The sequence below is a fragment of the Apteryx mantelli genome, chromosome 1, assembly GCF_036417845.1.
Source record: "Apteryx mantelli isolate bAptMan1 chromosome 1, bAptMan1.hap1, whole genome shotgun sequence".
Classification (NCBI taxonomy): Eukaryota; Metazoa; Chordata; class Aves; order Apterygiformes; family Apterygidae; genus Apteryx; species Apteryx mantelli.
The window spans coordinates 154,747,380-154,767,668 of record NC_089978.1 but is presented as its reverse complement, the minus strand read 5'-3'; the positions used below and the strand labels follow the sequence as shown (position 1 = coordinate 154,767,668).

The window sequence follows — 20,289 nt, the reverse complement described above, 5'->3', positions numbered from 1 at the left end:
AACAAACTTGAAATTCACATTAGCAGATTTTCATTTTGTTATTTTATCAGTGAATTTTTTTTAAAGAGAGAAAAAGATGCTTAAGTCCTGCAAAGTTTTTCATTGCCTGGTACCCAGTGTATGGTCAAGTTGATGTCACGTTCCTCCGGCTCTGCTGGGCCAGACCAGGAAGGCAGTGGTGGTAGTGATTTAACAAGCGACACTCTTTCCTCCAGGTCTAACCAGAAGACTGCTCCAAGAAAGTGGTAGGAAGTTGATTTTCTTTTAAGACAGGGCAGGTGAATAACTGATTGTTCTGGTTTGCTACTAAACTGGGGAAAGACATTGAAGGGTCACCTGGGGAAGGTGGATTGAGAACTGGCTGAATGGCAGAGCTCAGAGAGTTGTGATCAGCGGCACAGAGTCTAGTTGGAGGCCTGTAGCTAGCGGTGTCCCCCAGGGGTCAGTCCTGGGTCCGGTCTTGTTCAGCTTCTTCATCAATGACCTAGATGAAGGGACAGAGTGCACCCTCAGCAAGTTTGCTGGCGATACAAAACTGGGAGGAGTGGTGGATACCCCAGAGGGCTGTGCTGCCATTCAAAGAGACTTGGACAGGCTGGAGAGGTGGGCAGAGAGGAACCTCATGAACTTCAACAAAGGCAAGTGCAGGGTCCTGCACCTGGGGAGGAATAACCCCATGCACCAGGACAGGTTGGGGATTGACCTGCTGGAAAGCAGCTCTGCCGAGAAGGACCTGGGAGTGCTGGCGGACACCAAGTTAAGCATGAGGCAGCAATGTGCCCTTGTGGCCAAGAAGGCCAATGGTCTCCTGGGGTGCATCAGGAAGAGTGTTGCCAGCAGGTCGAGGGAGGTGATCCTCCCCCTCTACTCAGCCCTGGTGAGGCCACATCTGGAGTACTGCATCCAGTTCTGGGCTCCCCAGTACAAGAGGGATGTGGCACTACTGGAGCAAGTCCAGCGAAGGGCTACAAAGATGATTAGGGGACTGGAACATCTCTCTTATGAGGAAAGACTGAGAGAGCTGGGCCTGTTTAGCTTGGAGAAGAGAAGGCTGAGAGGGGATCTTATCAACGTGTTCAAGTATCTGAAGGGAGGGTGTCGAGAGGATGGGACCAGACTCTTTTCAGTGGTGCCGAGCGACAGGACGCGAGGCAACGGGCACAAACTGAAACACAGACAGTTCCATCTGAACATGAGGAAAAACTTCTTTACTGTGAAGGTGACAGAGCACTAGAACAGTTGCCCAGAGAGGTTGTGGAGTCTCCACCCTTGGAGATACTCAAAAGCTGTCTAGACATGATCCTGGGCAACATGCTCTAGCTGACCCTGCTTGAGTAGGGGGTTGGACTAGATGATCTCCGGAGGTCCCTTCCAACCTCAACCATTCTTTGATTCTTTGATTCTTTGATTTCGGAAATTTCTGGAGGTATTTCCTGAGGTCTCAATGAAAAGGGGAACAGTCCTCCTCTGTGCCAGTTTTTGGCCTTGCTGGTTCCTAATTCCAGCAGTGCAAGCTGAGACACAATTTAAGATCAAGAAATTCTTATTCAGCATCTGCTGCAAAACCAGACTGGATCTCTTTTGGGAGATCCTTATGATAATGTGACAACAGCTCCTATTACCATCAAGGCACAAACTACTTTCAGGAAACATGATGTCTGATTTGAAAAGCTCTGATCTGTGCACAGCATTTCTGGTGGAGAAATTAATACTGGACTCCTTGTAGCACAATGTGAAGGATTTACTGTTGTCTGTTTTTGACAAATTTATGTTAAGACGGGGGTCATCAAGTTATAAATGATCCTGGGCTGATTCCAGTTACTTCTATCTCTGCAAATGTCTTTGTGTGTTTGACTCGTTACACTTTGTAATGACAGGGGAAGATTCTTAAACCCAAAAGCTAAGTCATTCTTGGGGTATTGAACAGTGACTATTTTTACAATCTGTGCTGTGGATTTTATAAGCCTTATGAAAGACAGGTGAGAGCACTGCTGGCTGAGCTCTTCCCTACTGCCAGCAGTAACCCTGATGTCGCCTGTAGTCCGGCGACACCTACTTGCTCCAAACAGTCATTTCCCCTTGCCAGTGATAACCGCTATTATAGCTCTCAAGGCATTCTAAAATCCCTCAGTAAGCCTAGCTCTTCCACTCCTGCTGAGCTTGATCCTAACCCTCACTTTTGCCAATTGATCCAGAAGCCTCTATCTTCCATCCAAAAAAAAAAAAAAAAAAACCTTCAGAAAGCTCTGATCCTAGCCATTTTATGGCTTTCTATTATACACAGTTAAATTTAGCTTGTCAGTTCCTTTTCTCCTAAACTAGCACCAACCTATCGTGGCTAATGCTTGAGTATGGGTCTTGACAACAGGAGCTAAAGATTAGTTTTGTGTCTAAATCCTGCAAAGACTCCTCCTTGCTGAATACCAAAACCATAAGGTGAGTTCTGCTGCCAGGAGCAAGAACAGCTGTGCTTGGCTCAACAGCTCTTGGAAGAATTAGGGTTAGGGCTGGCTGTGAGTTAGGGGAAAAGGGGCTGCGATTGTGTCAGGGAGCAGCAAGGGCAGGTGAGCCGGGGGCTAAGGGTGATCCCTGTGCAGGCCAGGCCCTCATGAAGGGGGCGCAGCCCCACGGGACTGAACACAGGGGCAGAGCAGGGTGTGGTGATGGGGTCCATCAGCTGCCCCTGGCACAGCAAGGTGATGAACCAGGCCCAGGGTCCATCCAGAGCATCCCATGAGGAGATGGGGCCAAAGACAGGGCTAGTGACAAGACAACGATGTGAGTCCAAAATCCAGCCAGCAGCCGGGGCTGAACTTAAATGGGGCTCCTGGAGCAATGGGCAGTGGGTGGAGGTCCCAAGCCCTCCTGGCTGGTCAGGGCCATTAAGGCCTGTTAGTGTCTTCAGGGCCCTGACAACTCTTGCCACAGTTCAGTACTTGTCACTATCCCTGTTGTGGATCTGGTCACTGACCTTCTGCAGTAGACACCTGTCCTCACCCTCTGGGCCTTTAGAGTCTAGAAAGAAGCTGGGCCTTGAGCTCCTGTTCACCTTAACCTTAACCCTAGTTAGCTGGCATGAGCCTTCATCTTAGGTCTGTGGGACCTGCAGAGTCTGCTCCAATTCTTGTTTTCCTGAACTCAAACCTTAACCCAACCATTATGCTGAGCTGCAACCAAAAAACCTGACAGAGGCCAAAATCCAATTGTCCTGATACTGTGTATTATCTGAAGCCTGCAGTGTGCACCTGCCAGCAAGTTAAGCTTGCTAAGCAATGCCTTCTTTCCTGAACCCAAACAATAATCCTTGGCTTCAAAATAGTCAATGACCCACTGACTGCCTCAGAGCTAACTAAAGGCGCAAATACGCTGGCAGCATTAGTCTTCATGCTAGACCCGCAGGATCCATCTACAAATGAGAAAACAGGGATCAGGGAGCTGTTCTCTATTACTCTGTCTTGCCAGTCTCATAGAGCTGGGGGAGGACTCATTCATCTATATGTATGATACCTTAGCATAAGTTTCTGGACAGCTGTGGATGGCAAATTTTTGCAGAATATTTGGGGAGTTGGGCTTGCAACAGCAGGGTTAGAGCAGCTCGAGTGAGTGGTGAATCCTGCAAGGTGGGCAGTGATCTAGTGACTGTCTCTGTGCTAACAGCCCATGATCCATCCACTGGCCGTAGCCCTTACCTTGGCAGCAAGGCTTTTTCCTCCTCACCTTCTTGCTCAAACTGTAACTCTTACCTGAGAGCTCTTGGAAGAATTGGGGATAGAGCTGGCTGTGAGTTAGGGGAAAAGGGGTTGCATCTTACCATGGTCAGAACCCAAATTATCGCTGCAGAACTAACATTACACCAGTCAATGTGACTGTATCAGATGTCAGCTGGAGCCAGCAAGGTTGAATGGTATTGGCCTAGTTTTCAGGAAGGTCTGTGTGTCTGGCTAGCTGGAAATGCAGGCTGAAGTTCAGGGCTGGCGTTCAGTTTAGGTGTAAGGAAGAGAGGCTGAAGAAAGAAGATTCTTTTTCAAACCTGGTATTTCCACAGGGTGAAAATAAGATGTGTTGTCAGCTGAGTACATTGCTTGAGGGTGGATTTGGATCTGATGCTGGCCTCAGGGTTAGTGGTGGTGTTAGGTGAGGTTCTGGGATATCAAGGCTTGAGGAGACCTTGGATATCCAGGCTTGTGCTAGTGTGTGTAGTCACTTAACCAGCTGGTGGTTATCCTGGCAATCGGGAGAGTTTTTGGTTATGTACCAACGTAGGAGAAGCTGTGGAACATTAGATGTTCTTCAGTCGTGGGTGCTTGAAGCAGTAGGATGTGAAAAGTTAGTGTGAGAGGCTCTTAGTGAGTTTTGAGGCAGCAATTAGGTCACAGCACTGAATGCAAAGCTAGTATGTTATTTGCAGTTTGTTTTAGGATTTAGGAGGATGGGGGTGGAAGAGCTAAGCTTAGTGCCAAGTCCTGCACTTCCTTCAATTCTGGATGGAGTCTGGTGTCAGTGAGGGCAAATGGCTTCAGATCTACCTGTGCTTGGAGACTTTAAGTATCACTTCGTTGCCAGAAGGGAGAAACCCCATGAAACCGAAAGAAAGGTCAGTATTGGCCAGGGGAATCTTGGGGTGGTTACTAATGCCTGAGCTATCACTAAAGCCAGAGTTAGTGCTTGGGCAGCAGGGGAGTTGTTTTTCTAACTCTCTGAAGATTACACAGGGCACAAATGGGAGTTGCTGTTTGCAAATAAAAGTCTTTTTATTTGTACTGAGCTGGAAATGTGGTTACTGTGCATACCTTGCCAGGCTAAATGTTATGGTTTTCAACAGGCTTGAGAAGTTGTTACAAGACTTTGCCGAGTCTGTGGGGCTAGGAGGAAGGCTGGTGACAACAAATGGGATTAAAAACCCAGTAGTTTGGAAATGTGGGGTTGTCACTGAGAAGTGCATTAAGTTCGGACTGGAGGTTGGGGTCTTGGCTGACATGGGATGAAAACAAAGAAGTATTGCTAACTCCTGCAAGATTTCTATGTGGACTGGTGAGGTGTTCAGGTGTGGTTTGTTTTGAGGCTGGCAAGGATTATTGGAGTACAGCTAAGATTAGGGGTAGGTCTAAGTTATGATTGGGTTTGAAAAGTATTTGCTAATGAGGTCAGATTTTGTCAGCCCTTATGATACTTGTAGTGTAAATTAGATGACTGAGGGTGTGAGGGAGAGGTCTACACATCCATGACTGCATGGAGGAGGGCAGTATTGATTCACCTGGATTTTTTTTTCCCCAACACAGAAATTAAGATGAATCAAATGAATCTAAGAGGAGACAGGTTCAAAACAAGCCAAAGGAGGTGGTTCTGTATGCAACAGGTAATTGAGCTCTGGAACTCTTCCTGAAGGATGCTGTAGATGTGCTGAAAGCTTATACAGGCTCAAAGAGAGATTCACCAAGTTAAAGAAAGAAATCCAGACCGCTAAATATGCAGAAACCACATCCAACTGAGGGATATCTTGCTAGCTAGAAACTGGAAAAAAGTTTTGTGTGTTCTTATCCTGTTCCTATATGCTTTGCTCGACATTCATTTTTGGTTACTGCTGGAGAGAGGATCCTGGTCTAGGCAGACCTTTGGTATGGCCCAGTTTGGCCTTAGAACATGTGCATGTGTTCTGTGTGACATGAATTCAATCCTCTCAAATATTGGAAAGCACAAATTTCCACTGTAACATGGACAGAAAATTGATTTATTTAACCATTAGAAGTAGAAATGTTCTGAAATACTGACAATTTTTCAGTCTTTAAAAGAATTTATAATCTGTTCAAAATCTTCATTAAATTACTGTAATTACAATTACAAATGAACAGGGATGCAAATAAGAACATTGGAGGTCAGAGTATGAATGCTTCAGTCCCTGCGAGGTACTGGGTTTTCTAATTTTGCCAAATACCTTAAAACTTGTAGTAAGATAAATGAAAGCCACATTTTATGTGTCCTTGAGTATGTTGCCTGCCAAGAGGAATCTAGGAAGAAGAAATCTGTCCATCACTCCCCTTCTCAGCTGAGGCAGAAATGAAAGTGTTGGAAATCCTGCTATTCTTAAACACTCCCATTAGAGTCTGTCCACACAATCTGTTGTACACTACAGAAAGGAAGTATCTTTTCCCGTGACCTACCTTAAAGAACGCAGATTTCCAGTCACTGTAATCTGCCAGCCCAAAATCTGCTATGGGTAAGCTACTGCAATACAGGAACCAATACCAAACCTCTGCTGCCACATTCTTGCTTAAATTAGATGGAAATTGAAGAAGAATGTAATTAGGAAGGTTTTGAGAGCTATCCAGCTTTATGTAAACAGTGTACTGAAGTGCAGCTAGAGTGTTAGCAGAGTGTTGAGCAGCGGGCTGTCATGCTTCAGACATTTTGCACGTTTCTTTATTCTGCCATTCTTGGGCGGGGGGGAGAGTAGGAGGCCTCTGAATAAACAGATTGTATTACTAACACCATGGTAAGGCAAGAAAAAAAATGTCCAGTGCACAGCATGTCTCAAGGTGTGTGAAAAAGATTAAATCCTGTCAATTTCAAACTAAGAAAATATATTTTTTTAACATATATCTTTGGGAATCAAATTGTAGTAATTCCTGCTGGCATTTGCCTTGTGACATCTCTAGGCCTGTTTTTCTGGGCATGAGAGCAGCCTTATTTGTGTTGTCACTATTTAAATAATTAATGTATTTTTAGTAAGACTGTCTTGAGATAACATTCTCCTATGGTCGAGCTGTTCTCTCTATAAGCTGGCTTTCTACATATCTTTGGTGTTTCAATCAGGTAAATGAGAATTCAGTCCGACAGAAAGGTGAAGAAATGCTCATACATTAAAAACTGACATATATTCCTTTTCACACAGATTTGTGACTGTTTTCTGAGCAATATGTTTAATCATCCTAATTGTAACTTCAAAGGGAATGAACTACCAAGAGGCATATGGCAGATCTGTGCTGAAGAAAGGTCCTTGTGCCAGTCGTTTCTGCCAAGGCAATAGAAGTCAAGTGCATGCTCTTCTGGTATGGGATCTGCACTAGACCTTAGGCTAGGAACTGTCATTAAAATGGGCTCCTGCAATATATCAGCCCTTAAGTAGCCAGGCTTGCACATGCTTCCTTAGTGGAAAAGCTCTGCCTGTTTTGTCAGTGCTTTTTACCGTTTGCCAAAAGGTGCTTAAATTCAACCCTGACATGTAATCTCTAGTCACCTGGAGTGCAGGGCTCATCTCTAGACAAAGGGAGAAAAACGGTGTCAATAAGAATTGCTATCATGCCCACCCAGTGGCCAGGCCATCCATATGTTAAACTTAAAATATATTTTTTTTATTCCAAGAGGGGTGGAAAAAAAAAAAGCCAGTCTGAAAGGTGATATTATAAAGCAAAGACCACCCTACGGTAGCTTTCTATTCCCAGAGGAACCTGTTTTCCCAGGGCCATGTGAAAGATTTGAGCATCTCCCTTAGTTAGGGTTTTTTGGCTTAATGAACAAACCTGGGTAGGCAGTACTGCTCTGGAGAGCAGCTTGTTAGGCATTTTTAATGAGCTGTGGAGCTCATTACAAATGCTGGTTAGGCAACAAGCCTTCCATGCCAAAAGCCAACGTATGGAGTGAAGGGTGCCCAGCTGAAGCATAGGCCACTTACTCCCAAAGGCAACGCATTTCAATTTTAAAATACTTTCATATTGGAGGGCTAGACCACAGACAATTTCTGAGGCAAAGCAGCATGTTCAGGACATTCCTTTCCCTCCTGCTAGTGCCGGGTAGGTAACTCTCTGGGGGCACAACGGACTGTTTCCAGAAATGTTATCACAGCGGGTTTATGAGCTCTGTTTTTTAATTTCCTGAGGATCAGTGACGACCAGTATCTCAGCTGCTGTCCAGAGGACCCTCCATGCCCTGCTGCCTCGGTAAGCCTTTTCTGCAGCAGTCACCCATGGGTGGTTGGCGCTGGAAGCTTAGTTTGAGTGACTTCTGGAGCACATTGCTGTCAGTGGTGAGCTGAGGATCATGGCTGATCACAAGGCATGCTCTCACCTACAACACCTCAGGGGTTTACAAAGGCAAACAGAACAAGATCAATCCCAGGTTTTCCAGTACTGCAACTTTGACAGCAGGCTCAGGTTTCATTGGAAAGGCACAGGCTCTTTGAAAGTATTACTCTTCAAGAATTTGATATTTTTCAGATTGTTAGCTACAGTGTTGAAACCATTAAGAAACAGCCATCCACCAGATCAGAACTCTCCAGGCTTTAAAGCTGTATAGGACAATATAATCTGCCTTTCCCCATATGCCCCTGTTGCATGCAAACTTACCTTCCAATGAGGTTATCTTACTATTCAGCAAGTTGCAGCTGTCTGTTTAATCAGTGTCTCTTTATCCTTCGTACTCCTATCCTCCACTGACTGGCAGCTCTCTTCCCTTGGATGTAAAAGTTTTGATGAAAGAGAATACACAGACACTTTTATGGGTTATGAGTGTTTTCCATCTAACTGATACTTCCATTTGGGTGTTAAATTGGAATTAGTCTGTCTTTTCCTTTTTTATGTGCAGTCTTACTCTGCCTTCACAGAATGCACTGGAGAGACACAGTATGATTTTCTTTTCAGGTTGTGAAAAGAAAATGTTTAGGCTGACAATATGCAGATCAGGAAAATAAACTCACGTGGAAGGTATGACTGGACTGGCGGTTCCCTAGGGGAAGCACAAATACATACAATTCAAAGACAATACCCTTAAATAACACCCACTGGTTATAATTGCAGCAGCATGTGTTCTAGGAGGACTTTATTGTGAAGTGGCTCATCAAACACACTTGGTTTTAGGGCTTTGTAGAAGATGAAGAGAGCCTTGAGCTATAATCAGTTCAGTTGTTAATGCAAGTGAGAAACTTTTTCCTAATAAAGGAATCCTTCTTACCATTACAATGAGCTGAAACCTCCTTGAGCACCTGGCAAATGCACAGGACTTCTTCAAAGAAGAGCATTAACAAGGTTCATGATTTCTGAAAAGGCAGCAACCTTCTTTCTGCTTGTGTTTCAGATCATCCCTTCTTCATACAACCTCTTCTTTTCCCAAATACCAGTTCAGTTGCATTTTTATCACCTGTCTTCCGGATATGTCCTTCCCCCCGCCCCTCACAGGAGAATATTTTTCCTTTAACTACCTCACTGAAATCCCCGGTGTAGGGAGATTTTCCATTTGTAGGTCCGTATGCACTGGGGCCTTTGGGCATAAGGTGGGAACCCTGTTACTTGTCAGGAACGTGAAGTGCTGCCCTGGCTCTTGGGGAGTTGAGTAGATGGTAAGTTGCACCACTGCATGCACTGAGGAAGAATAGTGTCACTGGCTGAAGGTATGGTCTGAGTCTTGCGATCACTCATGTAGCAGTTTTGGGAGGAAATCTATAGTGCAGGTCCCTGGGAGCTGGGGGAAAAAGCTTAAAATGCTCCAAAATCAGAAAGCAAATGAAACTCCTCATAAACTTCTATAAATCTCATAATTTTTTAGCTTGCCTCACAATCCTCATGTGTTCTGATTGTCTGGGTTTGGCTGTGGTGAGATGAGGGCTTTTCCAAGCTCATTAGTCTCTATTACATCAAAAGGGTAACAGACAATCCCTCAAGTATTTTTATGTCATATTGTTTATGGCTTTAAGTAGCACCCTTTAACTTTCATTTTTGCACTAGAAACGATCAGTTCTGATGGCAGAATTGTAACACTCTTTTCTCCAATGGTCTCCAGATAAGAGTCATCCTGTATTTATCTCAAATAAAGCATGCAACAGTACATTTCAACTAAAAAATTTTAAACTAAACAAACTGAATTGCCATGACAACACCTGCTACCTAAAGGAGTAGTTGTGTTTTCTGAACACGCCAGAGAATCTGAGACTGGAAAAGAAACATTTGACACCTGCTGAAAGCTGGATTTCCATGTTCAATTTGCAAATAAAAAATGACTCTGTGTAGTGCAAATGCTGTTAACCAGCCTGGGGGAAAACTGATTGCCAATTAAGAGGCAAATTCTTCCAATCACATCACCAGTAATACTGTCTTGTCTGGGATTAACTGATAGAGAGAGAGATGTTATAAGCAGGGATTTTTCTCCCATGGAATTCCAGCCAACATGAACAGCAATACAGAGAAGATCATTAATTTAAAATGTAATTCACTTAATCAACTAATTAAATTAAAATACTTTTGTTGCTGTTTACAGGTAGGCTTCTGAAATGTAATTAGCTCCTGGAATGATTCCATGAATCTTCACGTCTTTTCAAAATTTGCAAGTTATTTCCTTGTTTTGGAGAGATTATTTTTCAAAAATTTCTCCTGCATTTAGCGTTCTCTTTAGTTAGCCTTGTGTTACAAGAGCCATACTGGTGAATGTGAAGGAATATCACATGCTTTTGAGATCCCTAAGTAGCAGCGCAGAAGGGTCAGTAACTATTATTAGCAACCTGTTATTTTTCTGCCTTAGTTGTAGTACCTGTTATAGTGATAGTTTTCTAGTGCTTTATTTTATACAGCTATCAGTCTCATTCAAGGACAGGTTTCCAAAGCTGAAAGCATATCCAAGTTCTTACTTGGATTAGAGGTCACTCGTGTCTTTCTTGCAGCTTAAAAAGGCTGCTAAAATCGGGTAGATCCCTGCTGGATCCTTCTTCGGTGTCTGCTTTTAGAATGTGCAAGTTCAATGAGCACTTTCAGGCTTGATGATGAGAGACGTGGCCAAGGGTCCTCTGGTAGGATGTCTAGAGATGTGAACCAGTCGACTGTGCGTAGACAGTAATGGATGTCACAGGCTTTAAAATAGCTCACTGCTGCTGGCAGAGCACATTTAAGAAGCTAATTATTGCCATAATATAACAGCACAATTGTCCATCTATTCTGGGACCTGCCTCTGGCAGTGAGCTGTGCACGTTGCTCCCAAGGAAGATGAAAACCCTACAAGCACAGGAAAAGATAGACTTGTTTACAAACCTCTCCTGATGAGTGTGTGTCCCAGAGCCTGTGTTCCCATCCTCAGCAATGTAAGCTAACCTTCCATCATTGTGAAATGCTTTAAGGCCCACGAACCTACCTACCCAGAATTCCTTTTAAAATTTGTTAAACTGACTCAATTTGCCACGGCAGCAAATTGTGTTTGTTTATTCTGTGCTGCATAAAGGTTTATGAACTCCTGTTTTATCAGTGAAGATGCAGAAAAGTGACTGGTCTGTCTTTATGGAAATACAGCAATTTGCAAGGATCCGAAAAGTCTTGTTTTTTCCTGCATAGAAGCTCAATAGCTGAAGTAAGTAGAAGAGGGTTTCTGATGTGTGGTGTGTTGTGGTTTGTTATACAACTTCCACGTGGAATGAATGTCAAGATGCTTATTGAAAATCTTAATACAAGTGCATGAAAGGACATTGATTCCAAAAAACTGGGCCCTCCTGAGACATCAAGTACAAAACTAACTCAATGCTTTTGAAAATCCTGTCTAATATACGCACTTGTAACAATATTATAGGCCACAACATTATTCAGCTTTTTATTTTAGAAGTAAAGTTACAAAGGGATCTCAGTTTGGCTTTTAAGTGAAGTAAATAGTTGAAAGTAAGCGTTGGCAACCTATTCCAGACATCATATTAAGGCTGATACATAATTCTGTTCTGTACTGCAGCCTAGCAGAGTCATGGCCATACCACATACAGTATCACAAGTGAACGGCCTGGCATAATTAAGCTACATCAGATTTTTGTGTTGATGTATTTCTGAGTAATGCAGACCAGAGAAGGTTGGCTTGGTGACTAGAAAAAGCAATTTTTTAAATTAGAAATAGTGTACATTCAAAATTCTAAGAAGATTTTGAGCAGAATTAGATTACATTTTTGAGGGATGCTTCCTTAAAAGGAGCTGGTCTTTTAGTCAATTCCTCTGTTAAGAGAGAAGAGGGATTTTCTCCTTGTTTTTCGTTGTTTAGTACTTCTTTTGGCGTGGGAATTGGGGGAGAAGAAAAATATAAGAGTGGAAGGGAAATGTACTAAATAGTTGAAAACCTTGGAAATGTGAGAATTTTCTACTTCCCATCAGAACTTAGAAAGATTTGGGAGGAACATAGATAAGTGCATTTTTTCCACTGTTTTCAGTGAAGCATTTGGGCTATTTAAGCCTCCCTGTTGTTAGGTCACTGTGCTGCTGGAGATGTTTGTTTTTCAGATGAGAAGGGAGACTGATATCCTAGCTCTTTGTGGTTATTAGAAATGTTTCACAAAATTTCAGACCTGTTTCATCCCTGTGTCTTGGCCAAAGACCCAAATTCCATCCTGCCTGCATAAAGTCACATTTAGCTACAATATCTTAGCCCTTTGGCCACAAATATATTATAATGTTGTGAATGCTGTTGAGTAAGGGCTTTATCTTGATCCCAGAGAGGCCTGCACGTAAATGGCAAATGAAACAATCCTCTATCTACATATCTCTGCATCTCTTGGGGATCCTCTGTTATCATTTTAATAAACCTGCTAAGGTACCATGGCAACTGGGCATGATAATAACAGCTAAAGCAAGCTTAGATGGAAGAAATCCTGTGCAGGATAGAATACCAGTTCATTTCTGTTTGAGTGTTTGCCCTTTCTGGTGCTGTATGTAACTTGTCTTTTTCCATTAGCAAACCAAGGAAGGGGTTGTCTATTCTAAGGCTGCTGCAGTTCTGCTTGGTAGACTTCAAGATTGCTGGAATAACCTCAGCTGCTTGCATACAAATGCATTCAAACTTTTAAATGTGATTCGAGGGGGATGCTTTCTTTGGCAAGTAGGTGCCAAGCAGCAAAATGGGGGTGGAAGGGGTCAGTTTTTTCTTTTTTTTTTTTCTTTTTTCTTTAACACAGTTGCACACATGCTGTTTTTATTCAAACTCATGAAAGCCCTGCATACTTCCCAGAGGTCAGCATGGTTCCCCATCTCAATTCCCTATTAACTTCCTCTTTATTGAGAATACCAATTAATGAAGATTACAACAATTTAAACAGCTCCCTCCTTCCCCCCTCACTTTTGTCAACATCTCATGCAAGCTGTCCCCATCCCTAATAAGCCATGATGGGATCAGCCAAGAATCGGCCTGTGCCTGCTTTGTTCTGTATTTTCTGTCTGTGCCAGGATGCAAAGAGAAAAGACAGAGAGGTCTGAGTTTAATTGCTCAGTATTGTGCACCTAGGAGTAATCCTAAATGGTAAGTTAAATCCAGGTACAGGGATATTTTGTATTGCTGGAGCTATGCATTGTAATGTGTAACAGATTGATATGTGTGTACCTGATTAGTTACTATTAATTTAGAATTGCAGCTGGTAGAAAGTCACTTCTAAATCTAGCATTCAAGGGAGAGATGAAGTTTTGTTAGGTCTTCTGAAGGCTGATGCAGAGAAACCACAGAAATATCACTGATCTTCTGTTATTTTTTTAAATGACAGTTGTTGAAGTGACCCCCCATGTATCTCACTGACAGAGAGGTATATGGTGTTGCCTGTTTGCACATAGTCATTTTTTTTCTCCTCCTGTATAATAAATGGTAACTGACAAAGCCTCCCTTAGTATGAACTCAGCTCTCTTCTCAGTAGAAGGAAAATGTTTCATGGAGTTGGCAGTCATTGCGTGTATTACGTTACCTGTTTTCTTTTGCAGGTTTCTAACTTATTCCTACCTTCTGGCCTTCAACGCATGGCTCCTGCTGGCACCCATAACTCTGTGCTATGACTGGCAAGTCGGCAGTATCCCTTTAATCGAGTCTGTCTGGGATGCGAGGAACTTAGCCACAGTCTTCCTGGTGCTGGTGCTGATGCTGCTCAGCCTACACTGTATAGCTGCATTCAAGGTAACCCCGAAAAATGTGCAGTAGTGTGTGTTGTTCAAAATCTTTTGTTTCTTAATCTTCAGAGGAAATGGTTAGTGAGCACAAATACGGTTTTCTCCCAAATAAATCGGAGTGAGATGAAAAATACACCTACGTAACTGAAGTAGGCAAACTTAGCAGATGAAAATTTCCTGCTAGCTGTATGTCTCAGTCTCTGATTGGTCTGATTTGAGGGCAAAACTTGGCCTAGAATCCTGCATTCAATTACTGCTAATGATCCAAATCCCACTGAAGTTAGCTGAAAGTCTCAGTCTCCCTCACAGTCAATAGACTATTTGTTTCTTGCTTCAAATGGGACTGTGAACCATCATCTGCAGAGCCATTTGAAAATGAAATCAATTATTATGTCCATACCTTTACTGTATTGCTAAAACCTAAATATTGGATACATCTTAATGAGAAAATTTGACATCAGAGAAGTAATGGAATGCTGGAAGTTTGAAATGGTTTGAAAAATGTTATTTAGCTTAAATAATATAGTCTTCAAATCCAGCTTCACAATTGAGCATTTCGGATCCACCATTAATTATATTGCAGAAATGAAAGTGAGGTTATACTAGACTTGTGGGGGGTCAGAGATCAGATATGGATTTGTGCGGAGAAGGTATCTCTGTGGGTTGTGGAGAGTTGAAAACTTTTCCTTCTGCAATTGTATTTTGGAAGTGTCTTTAGGTAGGGCATTGGTAATCATTTTTGAAATAGTATGAAAATTTCTCCTCCTTAAACAAACAGCTCACTCATCCAAAAAGCATAGTAGGGGAGTGACAGCTTTTTTAATACCTACGTTATGCTAAAATGTGCAGGTTGTCTACAGGCTTCAGTCTACCCTGACAGTCTTCTCTGTGCTCCTGATAAGAGATGGAAAATGAACAACACAGTTTGAGACTGCAGAGTCATTAATTTAGATTATACATTGACAGATGCTGTATGGAAAATATGGCAAATACCCTATTAGGTATTCACTAGTTCTACCTACAGGTTTTGTATCATCTTTCATTCCTCCTGCTTTCATTACTCACTGCTAGAGATGTTCAGAAGTGTTTGTATTAGACCTAATGCTATTCTCAGGGAAATTAATGATAAAATTCTCATTAGCCCAGCACTGAACACTTCTGAAAAATCTTATCCCATGTTCTTTGAAGTTTCAGTTGCTCTCTATTTCTTCCTCTGTTTTCAGAATTGGTCCTATGTGCAAGATTAATGTTGTGGGTTTGCTGGAAAAAAGATCTTTCAGGATTATCCAAAAGACTTTTTGTGTTATTTTATTTTGCATAAAATTGACAATCCAGAAGAATTCCTCTGGGTAACTAAATTGTGTGTCTTCTGTCAAAATTCAGAACATAATATTTCAAAACACTTTGTGCATTGAATATCTAGATTCTATCACATTTTTATTCCTTCTCATTTTTTCTTAAAACAATTCAGTATGGATTTATGAATAGCACTGTTTGACTTGAAACTGCAACTTCTAATTTTTTGTGAGAATAAATTCACTACTCTAATCACTGTTAATTTTGCATTAAGCAAAGTGAATTGCACTTTCCAGGCGTGTACTTACAGGATGCTTTGAAATCCGTCTTTTAGATCCCCTTGTGTTTATGCTTGAAAATCCCAAGCACAGTACAAATTGGATCCTAAGTGATCTGCTTTGGTGTCTAAACAAAGTAAAACCAGAACTATCACACAGTTTTGACCAAGAGCTTTAACTGGCTTCAGCTCACCAGCCCCCAGCAAACCTAGTGTGACTGTGGAACTGGCGATGGCTCCTAGGGGTGAACTTGGGCATGCTTCACCCAGCCCTGGGCATAATTAGAGATGTTGAAATCGTCTGATTTCCAGGAAGTCCTGAATTTCTGAAACTATTTTCCATTTTATTTTTATCAGTTCTCATAATGACCTGATTGTGATACTGCCATTAAGTGGTATGAAGATGATTACGATGTACTGAGCAGTATGAATTACTGAGGAAAGCAAACAGTAGAAAGAGACACATTTCCTGGAAATGGGTGAGAAGAGGGTAGTTCAGAGCACAGGAACCGCAGGCACAGCTCTTTATGTTAGGCTCTTAAGAAGGCTTGTTTCCAAATGCAGTGGCAGTGGCTTTTAATATGACATTGCTCCCTGCAGGAAAGCCCATCCTTCAGTCACATCCCTGACAGACGGCTTCTGACTTTTGCAGTTTGTAGGCAGCATGAGATGCATCAGGTGATTTTTCACATTTCGTATAGTGTAAGATGTTCTGCTTTCTCTTTGAAGCAAATACATAAAACTATCTTAGCTGCCATTTTCTCTCCCTTTTCAAAGCAAAGTCTAACCTAGAAGTAATAGCTTGCAATCTTCTAAGGAATGGTTTCAGTGTGAACAGACAAATCGTTTGTGTGTCTTTCATGTGAGTGTGTAGGTGCACATGGCTGAGAGAGGACACACATTCATGTATTCATTCTGGTTGGCACTAACATTTTCCTTTCTGCGGCATGTAAAATGGAAACACTATGAATGGTTTTGGCAAAATTAAAGCCACTTGTGCAGTGAACGCCAAACTGATTTTCGGTGGCGATAGGTGGTCTGTGTGTATCCACAAAACAAGCTCACAAGATACTTGCAGAATGTATTACATGGAATGTAATTAGAGAATGCATGTATTGGATTTCTGCCTTTGTTGCCATTGAATTTTAAGCAGGCCTAATTTGTTGTTGACACTTGTGATTAGGGTAATAACCCTGTTGGCATGTATGTGTAGTGCTGACAAAGGACATCTAAGGCATGAAGGTTTCTTGTTCCATTTCCTTTTGTGAATGTTATTATACCTCAGAAGGAGAAGAGACAGTGCAAGGTTTCTACCCACAAGTGCTTTGCTTGGAATATGTCTGTGTACTAGATTTGACAGAAATTTATGCTGAAAACTACAGAAATAGAAAAGGCAGCTGTCCAGTTCGTTATTGGTTAGAGGGATAAAACCCACTCCTCATCCTATTTGTGCATTTTCATCGTTCTCCTTCTTGCATAATGAGGAAGTAGCTTGATAAATTACATTGTTAATTCCTTGTATGCAACCTTCATTATTAACCTTCAGTTATTATTAGCCTCATCATTAACCTTCCATTCTTGGGTTCCAGTGCAGGTCCCCTCCTTTTGCGTGCATGGTGCTAATCCCTCTTGCTTATCGGCCAAAGGGGAGGGAAAGGACTCATGCCCTGCGAGTGGCTCCCCAGGTACGACGTGCTGCTCTGCACAGTGTTTGGGTGTGCAGCCCTGCTCTTCTCTTGCTGTAGCCAGCCCTGTTGCACATGACGATTAGTCTTCCAGATGCTGTCAGGAGTAAGGAGAAGGCCTGCTCCTTGTCACACTTTCAGCATCTCTGCTGTGGGAGTGAAGGACCTCACCATTATCGCTGTCCAAGATTTTTCCAGTGACTAATGTGGCAAAGTTCAGTCTGTTTTTAAGCATCTCCTTGAAATCTTTAGAGACTTGACTTTTCAGCATGTATTTGGCCCAGCACGCTCTGTGAGTCAGCTTCTGTTGAGCAGTTTTAGCCAAGGCACCAGGAGTCATGAGTTGGTCTTGGAAACCTCAGCTTCCCGTTGTCCTCAGATCCTGCTCAGCTCTCAGTGCTGAACCTCCTCACCTGGTCTGACCTGGCTTCAAGTAACGTATTGGGAATGTGACAAAAGACAGGGAACTCTATTGTAAATGCCTACATCCCGGAGAAATAATAATTATTGGAAAAAAGGGAAGGGATTTGATTATTGTATTTGTGCTCAAAGACAACCTCAGCTACAAGGAATGGATTTGATCTGTTTTCCAGCTTTGGGACTAGGTAGATTACAAAAGTGTCAAGGAAATGGATGAACCACTTTTGCATTCTAGCCACCAAGCAAGCCAGTTACAGGGCCAAACAAGCAATCTCACTGATGCTTCAAATGTCTACGAGTATACCCAGGGACTTACTGCACTGCCTTTCTATCCTGGAAGAAATAGTGAGTACCTGGTGAACTAGTGGGAGGAAAACAATTCTTGGCATATTGTCAGGATGACAACTATTTCTTTGACATGTCATAATAATTCAAAGAGCCTGAAAGGAAAAGCCTTTGGATGTTTGAAATGCCACTCCATATGGCATTTTTAGGTCACTGCTTAATTAGCAATGTGATTAAAATGCAGCTTGTCCTGTAGTTGTAGCTGTAAATTTATGTACAGCTGTACAGAGCACATGATGGATCAGATTCCACTTTCCATATGGTGCCAAAACTCCTGGGAGAATAGCCCTGCCATGGTCAGGACAGGGCTGACGGTGGAAAAACTAAGACCTATGGGTAAGGGAGTCATTCAGAGCAAGGTAAATCTGGAAAACTAGTTCAAAACTGTGGCTTTTATACCTGGCCAGTCTGGAGGAATTTAATGCACCTCATTTCGCTCAGCCCTCATCTTGCATTTATACTCATGACCAATGCTACCGAAGTACATTGTGGCAGTTCACAGCACAGTCTATTTGTTCAGCAGGAATAAACAATGATGTGCAGTGGTTTGTTCTTGTCTGAGGAGGGAATGTTACTTATGTTTCAGATTAAAAACAGAAACCCTCTAGTGTCCTCCTTTTTTTTTTTTTTTTTTTTTTTAAAGAACGTGTTTTGCTGCTGTGTGTGGCATACCTACATATTGTATAGGAAGCTGTGATGATTTTCAGGTTGTAATTGTTGTATGCAACTGATGTAAATACTATTACTGTGTTCTTCTATACACTACAGTTGGTTATTTTTTTACTTCAGATCTAATTTTGAGGTAATGCTGCTTCTTACCTTTCTCTGCAGAGTGCTCCTTAGCCAAGACAAGGCATTTTATACCAAATTATGATGACATTAATTCTTGCTGTAATTGGCATCATATTGCCATTTATCCAGTGGTTTATATGTACAGACATCATCTAAGCACATTCCTCAGTCACTCACAGACTGTGTTTCTTGGCTGTCAATGTTTAATAACATCACAGGAGGGGAACGTATTTGTGTCTTCCCTTTGTGTGCGTGTTTCTGTTCTTTTTGCTAGCATTCATTATATGTATTCTGTCATGCTATTTACTTTACCCTGCACTCCTGAGACCCCTGCCTGGTTTCCCAGGTTTTGGCATTTCATTAATAAATCACTGCTTATAGACCTTTCTGGGGAACAATTGCCTTTTATACTATTCTACGGTAGTAACAGCACAGTTAAAAAGTATGCCTAGCAAAATTCATATGCCACAACACTTTCAGAACGATACCTGCTTCAAAGGCACTGCAAGGTGAATAAGGCTATTTATCGACTGAGTATATCTGACGAGCTGGAAACCACAGTCATTTTCATAAAAGGTCCATTTAAAATAAATCCTGCTTTCATTTTCCTGAGGGCCCACTTGAATTCCTTCCACATAGAGAAGGTCAGTACTGATGTTCTTAATCCTTAGCAGCGAGGTTTTTCTGTGCTGCTGCTGTTAATGTTTGCTTCAGGGAGAGAGTAATAAGCCAGAAAGACTCTGTTTAGTAAAAGCTGAAGGAAGAGGGGGAGACCCTTGCAGGCACTCTGCGTGCCTTGCTAGCTGAGTTTCTCCTTTGTGCAGTGCTGCAAGCTGAGCAGCTGCGTATCCTCAGTGGTGCTGGAAAAAACACGAAAGCCTTTCCAGGGTGCTTGCACTGTCAGCCAAAAAACTCCAGCAAAACAAGAAACCTTCCGTAGTCTGTCTGTATGCGACTGCCAACCTGAATTAAAAAAGCAAACACTGGAACTATAGAAGTATGTTTTGTATAGGATTTTTTTTTTTCTTGGTAGCCATTTGAACTAAAAGGTTTTGAGTGTGGTACTCTAAGCAAATACGACCATAGCTGAGGTGAGTCTGTTGATTTTTATTACCATGAAGAAATTTAGCACCTCACCAAATGGGCTCATAACAAAGATTTTATTTTTTTTTGGCTTGCTATCAATTTCATCCTCTCACTTGGGTTAACATTTCAAGGCCCACCTAGACTTAAAGACTTTGGAGTGGCACAGTAGGAGGGGTGAGAAGGAAAGGAGTGAGAACTAAGAAACTCGCAGCTCAGGCAGATAATGCTGCTGGTTGTTCTCGGTTGGTCTGAGTTGTATAGTAGGGTGCCAAAATGCTACATGATTTTGATTAGGATTCTCTTGTTCAGTGTTACATTTTCCAGGCAAGCCTCACCACGAGCAGAGCTGCTCTCCAAAGATTATGCTTGTACATACCACAAGCAGTGTGCATGTGTTTAAATTTTCCTTCTTTTTACATGTAGTGAAGCAGCCTGCAGTCACAGAAGGAAAGAGAAAAGGGAAAAACAGCCACAAGGTCAAAAGCATTTTTCTAATTCCTGGAGCAATTTGTTGACTTTC

General features: G+C 42.2%; 1 protein-coding gene across 1 annotated transcript in view; it reads left to right on the top strand.

Moving 5' to 3' along the window:
- TMTC1 (transmembrane O-mannosyltransferase targeting cadherins 1) overlaps window positions 1-20,289 on the top strand; it is a 146,772-nt gene that overhangs the window by 60,547 nt on the left and 65,936 nt on the right. Inside the window, exon 8 of the mRNA XM_067289858.1 lies at window positions 13,686-13,875. Coding sequence (XP_067145959.1) covers window positions 13,686-13,875 — 190 coding nt within the window. The remainder of the gene's footprint in view (window positions 1-13,685; window positions 13,876-20,289) is intronic.